We start from the raw sequence: 5,932 nt of genomic DNA, 5'->3' as shown, positions 1-5,932 counted from the left end.
GTAAACATTAAAAAGGCAATATTTTACATTGTTCGTATCTCTTCAGGATCTCTCATTTAAACTTTTACTCGTAATGATGCGATAGGTGTTACGACGGATCGTAAAAATGTCGATTGAAATTCACAAAATACCGAAATATGACTGATCTTTCTATATTCTATATTCAACTTGGAAGGTCTGGAATTCTTACGGATAACTTTTGTAGAGTGATCAAAATGGGGTAGTTATCAGGTGTTTTCAATAATGGCTTTTTGGATTGGATTTTTTGATGATTGATATAGGCTGCCTCCGGATGTTAGTTCTTCTGTTGACCACTCAATTTAACTAGGTAGTTAACACTTGATTTGAGATTTAAAAAATCTGTAGGAAATCTCTTAGGTAAACTTTTACATTGATAGTCTCTTTCTTAGCGGCACGAATAATGAACTCGAATATTATTTGATTTTTTCTAACAGTTTTCTTTGTTGTAATTTCGATTTACACATGAACGTAAATTCACCTCCCTTTTACTTTACTACACTGCCAATACGTGGTAAAGTTTTTGAGGAATTTGCTGATGAACGTGTTTGTGTATAAGGACGGGCGGTGTTCTTTACTAACTGAATCAACACGATTGGCGTAAATACTCTTTGATATCGGTTTCTAAGAATTTAATCACTCCTGAACTGGCACTCGTTTGTAAACTATTCGTCGCGATTTATGCACGTAATTTAGGCTGAGTGTTGCGAAACACGTAATTTTTTCACTGGAGCAAATGATGATTTTTCAAAAAAACCAACTGATTAAAAATTAGACACCAGAGTCACCTTGAAAACTACTTCGAACTGTTTTTTATAAGCTCGGTTATTTCCGAACGGTAATTTTACTAGAGTTTTGGCTGCAAACTCCAATAACTCCCCAAATGCGAATCTTTAACCTATAACTAGCACCACTGTCGCTAATCGAATGCCTAACTTCGTGCAAAATAATCCCCTCTCTCAATTCTTGGCGCAAGAATTATTATCGGTGGCGCATGTGAGCGCATAACGAGCGCATTACTTTATAATAATACGACCATCATCTCTTTAGGTGGGGAAGGGGGGGAGAGGCTAGGTTAACGGTTAATTTCAGTCCAGACTTACTATTATTTGTGCCAACTCTATCGATTTATGGTGGAGGTTGGTGCGCGGCTGCGATGGTAGTTCCCGCTCCTTCTGAAGCGGGTTGAATATTTAATGATCGTAGTTGTAATCGAGCATACTACAGGTAAGCGATGCCCTTCTGGCAATGTCATTTCAGGGTATACCGAGCTCTGCGCCTTGGGAGTTTTCTTTTGTTTTCAGATTTATGGGAGAATCCGGGATCTGAGCTCACATCTCTGGATGGAGTCAATTTAAAGCAAGGTAAGTGTTGCCTTTTTTATGTTTGCTTGTATTTGGCATACACGTGTGAATTGTTGCCCGAATTTAATTTCTTTGTGGAAATTGTTCTGAAGTCAGTAGTCAGTAGAAACCATCATCCTTGATTAGAGATTTGTTAAATTGATGATTCACATTGTCCATTCAAGTTATTAAGCTTTGTATGTGTAATGTATCTTATATTTTAGGAATATTTGAATATTTACCTGTTACTACACCCCCTTGGGGAGTTTATTTTTGATTTCATATTTAATTACAGTAAACTCGTCTTTATTTTCCAACTTAAATTGATTTGTACTCTTTTTCATCCCCTCGTATGTTCTCAATGTCATACGGGGAGAGGTAAGCTAGAAATTGAGGCTCTCAACCTGGGTAAGTGCAACGAAGAGTCCGAAGATTATTTTAGCCAGAACGAACAACCGCTGTTGTGTGTTTTTCAAGCTCTTATTTTGTGTTTAACCCTGAGCTAGTTAGCCGTTTATGCTACGGATTTGAGGGAACGCTGCGCCAACTCAACACCCGTTATATACTTTTAATTTTTTGTAAGTGCCAGTTTAAATTCAGGATACGCTCTTGGCGTTGACATCTATCTTTATTCCAAGGTAAGCGTGCCTTGTAGGTTTTACTTGTACTTGGTTCCTATACGTGCGAATTTTTGTCCTGAATATGAATTAATTTGCGGAATGCTCTTATATGATTCTGTAATTAGTTGTTTAGTCGGTCATTCTTGATTGGAGGTTTATTAAACTGGGGAATCTCAATTGTATATACTTGTAGTGAAGTTAATAAGATTTGTAAGTAACGTAAGTTATAATTTTGAGTATATTAGGAGGAGTATTTTGTATTTTGTGTGATACGCTATCCAATTGTGGATTTCAACCTCTTAAGTAAGAGGGCTAATCGTAGATGAAGCAGCCATTTTATTCCCGATGGAAAAATTGTGGTCCACAAATATCAGCCGAAAGATAAGAAAGAAAAACATTTGCTGTGGCAAGCACAGCTCGTAGCACCCGCATACCTGCGCATGCGCGATTCTGCCCTTTTATGTCTAAGAATATGGGTACCATGGCTTCAATCGGTTCAGCCGTTTAACAGGAAACGAGAGTACAGACGGACCGACATACCGACCGACAGACGGAAATCATCGAGATTTTGTTTGATTCGGATTCCTGGTGCTTTAAAACGTGTTTTTCGTCAAAAAAAGATGGAGGGTCACTTTTTACTCCAATGCAATACCTCCTTTACTGGATTGCGGGTTGTAAAAATGCAATTAAAATCCTCACTATTGGAGTGTATAGATAAATCTGTCCTAATTACTGCGGAATCCCCAATTTAATGAATTCAATCGCCAGAGATTAGTAAATATGGATGATGGCAATTAAAATTCCATGCATTCTAAATTACGTTGTCGGTAGTTTTATTAAATCCGGTCCATGAAAGTTGCCACCGATGACACAATTGGTGCCTGAACCTGATCTCGGCATCAGCAGCGAGCACTATGGAGTGGCAAGATCAAAGTTAACATTGCCTTTTATACTGAGACGGCGCGGCGTACAGATGAAGTGAAGAATCTTGTCGGTCTGTTGGAACTATTTAAAACGAGCTTATATACTAAGTGAGAACGGGCAGCTGGTACAGATCTTCTGTATAGAGGGAATATCGCTAAGGGTTTTCCATCAACAACAACAACTGAATTGGATGACCTTGAACTTGGCGCATTCGCATAACTCAAGGTCAAAGTGAAACCGGCCGTACTAATCTACTAATGCCATCTAAGAATATGCAATATTAAACTGTTTTAAACAATTCCTCATACGGTCTCCGAGGTTATCCATTCCTTCAGTGGTCCTCCATTGTACCACTTATAGTTTATTGTGTTTGTGTTGAACTAATGTATGGCCGAGTCTAAGCCTGATGAACTTTCCAAGGAAGACAGCATGCCTTGGAATATTTTGGAAATGTATCAATGATGCTTCCAGTTGAAGGTTAGATATCGACTTAAATCTTTGAATTTTAAGTTATCTGGGCTATTGCACTTGAGATACTAATACTAAACTATCTTATCTGAGTTACTATCAAATCATCCCATGCAATTTCGAGACACTCATACGTTTCGGAGACAATTCTGTCCAAATCCACCTTCCTTAGAATAATGGTCGACTTACGACTTACTTGGTTAGACTTCGTAATATTTGGCGGTCAACTGACGATCAGCGTATTGATCGGTGTTTATTTCGGATTTCGCAAGAAAAAAAAGGACCAGGATGATTATTTGGTGGGAGGCAAGACCAATATTTACGCCGTGGCCGCTTCTTTAGTCGCAAGGTAACTGCAAATCAAACCGCACGATTTAACTCAAATTTCAGCAACGTGGCGGGAGCTACTCTGGTAAGCATTCCATCTGACATCTACCAGTTTGGAGCAATGTATCTTTGGGCACCAGTGGCCCACGGGATTGTAATTATCTGCACACTATTCGTAACGATGCCCGTTTTTACTAATCTCGATTGCAGTAGCGTTTTTTACTATTTGGAGTTGAGGTTTAATCGAAAAGTTCGACTCATGGCGTCAGCACTCTACGTTCCGCAGCTGATCTTATTCTGCCCCACTGTTATTTATGTACCTAGCGTAATTTTAACACAGAGTAAGTTTCGGGCGCAAGTGTTCCACTAGTTTTAGTGATGGTTTATTTTAGTGACCGGTTATTCGACCACCCTCATAGCGGTCCTTGTATGTGTGATTTGTATTGGTTACACCAGCTTGGGGGGTTTCAATGCTGTCGTATGGACGGATACCCTACAAACAGTTCTGATTAATGCATGCCTAATTGTAGTTCTGATCTTCGGTTTCAACACCAGTGGTGGATTAGGCGCGGTTTGGTCCGAGGCGGTCAAAGGTGGTCGTTTGGATGTGCTACAGTAAGTGTAAATAGTTCGCCAAAGTCATACAAAAGTTTTTTAGATTTGATTTTGATTTTACTACTCGTGACTCAAGTTACATCATCCTGTTCGGGCAGACCCTAATTTACTTGGTGGCCGTCGGAGTTGGACAGCCAACACTTCAACGGTTAAAGTCTCTTCAAACAAAAGGTGAATCTCGAAGGTACCTAAGTCGCACCTCTTTACCTTCTCTCAAATATGCATTTTAGGGTTATGGCTTTGGTGTATCTTGGATTGGTCACAATAAATACGCTCGTTGTATTAATAGGTCTGGCTCTATACGCCCGTTATTCCACTTGCGACCCACTTTTAGACAACAAAATTCAAAATTACGACCAAATTGTTTCATACTTCGTCATGGATGTTGGAGGGCACATTCCAGGTTTGCCTGGATTATTTGTTGCCGGTATTTTTAGCGCAGGTCTAAGGTAATCGTCCTTACTAATCAGTAGTGCTTTTTGCAATGTTTCCATTTGTAGTAGTTTGTCAACAGGCCTAAATTCAGTTGCGGCTATAATTTATACCGATTTTCTGGAAGGCTTCGACTCAATCGCCAAGCACCGAAATGTTGCTCTGAAGTTAATTGTACTTTTATGTGGAGGTCTGTGCGTGGTGCTCACGTGTATTATTCCCTACTTCGGAGGTGTTCTTCCAGCGATCATTAGCTTTCTCGGTGTATTTGGGGGACCAATTCTCGGTATATTCATGCTAGGATTAGCGTTTCCTAAATCAAACACGACGGTATCACTTATAATTGTACCACATGATTCAAATATAGTTACATTTTAGGGCACTTTGGTGGGCGGCGGCGCAGCTTTTGTATTTGTAACGTGGCTGTCCATAGGTCACTACTACTACAAAAATAAGGGGTGGATTCGAGATATCACAAAGCCAATATCAATAGAAGAATGTGACTCCATTAGTAATCTCACTGCCAAGTAAAGGCCTTCGGGCAGACATGCGTTTGATTTACTCCCGTATTTTTAGGGTCGAGACATCATTTGTGCCGCACGAAGACGTATTTATATTATACAAAATTAGCTATTGGTATTACACGTCCATCAGCTTCCTCGCAACAGTGTGTGTAGGATTCGTCATCAGTTTACTTACTCGTAAAAAAAGTGACATGGTTTCGCCCGAATTAATTTCTCCATGGTTCAGATTTTTACTACCTGAAGACAAGAAGAATCGAAAGTCGCATCGTTACTCTACGATAATCAAATCTTCAGACATAAAACTGCAGACACTTCAATAAGTGTCAGCTACTACGATTGCGCGTCATTGAGCAACAGGTTTGCATATTGAAATACAATATTGACTTTTCAAAAATGAACTTTTTTTCCAAATGACTCACGACTATCCCTAAACATAAATATTACGGTACTGAAGAGTTCTTATTAAATTATATTTTAAGAATTTTTTCCTAAGTATAAAAAACGTTTAAATTTACATAAATAAAATAACTGAAACTTTATGTGAAAAAATGTCCTACAATGACTAGATTGATACAAAACAGGCTCTTAAAGTCACTAAATATAGAAAGTACCGCAATGAACGCATGATTTTTGCCCTAAAATGGCGAAAGTTACCAGATTC

General features: G+C 39.0%; 1 protein-coding gene across 1 annotated transcript; it reads left to right on the top strand.

Moving 5' to 3' along the window:
• The first annotated feature begins 1,484 nt into the window (after positions 1–1,484).
• LOC116174209 (sodium-coupled monocarboxylate transporter 2-like) lies at positions 1,485–5,711 on the top strand. Its single transcript, XM_031492092.1, has 8 exons — positions 1,485–3,722; positions 3,764–4,041; positions 4,093–4,315; positions 4,359–4,499; positions 4,546–4,764; positions 4,816–5,077; positions 5,126–5,274; positions 5,324–5,711. Exons 1-8 carry the CDS (start codon positions 3,550–3,552, stop codon positions 5,589–5,591), a joined length of 1,713 nt encoding a protein of 570 aa, XP_031347952.1. The 5' UTR covers positions 1,485–3,549; the 3' UTR covers positions 5,592–5,711.
• Positions 5,712–5,932: the final 221 nt, after the last annotated feature.

Source organism: Photinus pyralis, unplaced genomic scaffold (assembly GCF_008802855.1).
Source record: "Photinus pyralis isolate 1611_PpyrPB1 unplaced genomic scaffold, Ppyr1.3 Ppyr1.4_LG6, whole genome shotgun sequence".
NCBI lineage: Eukaryota > Metazoa > Arthropoda > Insecta > Coleoptera > Lampyridae > Photinus > Photinus pyralis.
This window is presented reverse-complemented; position numbering and strand designations above follow the sequence as displayed.

Excerpts from the sequence above, each read along its gene's own strand:
- LOC116174209 (XM_031492092.1), top strand. The coding sequence starts at position 3,550 with ATGGTCGACTTACGACTTACTTGGTTAGACTTCGTAATATTTGGCGGT. Across the intron at positions 3,723-3,763 it reads GCCGCTTCTTTAGTCGCAAG|CAACGTGGCGGGAGCTACTC; the intron begins GTAACTGCAAAT and ends CTCAAATTTCAG. Across the intron at positions 4,316-4,358 it reads GGTCGTTTGGATGTGCTACA|ATTTGATTTTGATTTTACTA; the intron begins GTAAGTGTAAAT and ends AAAGTTTTTTAG.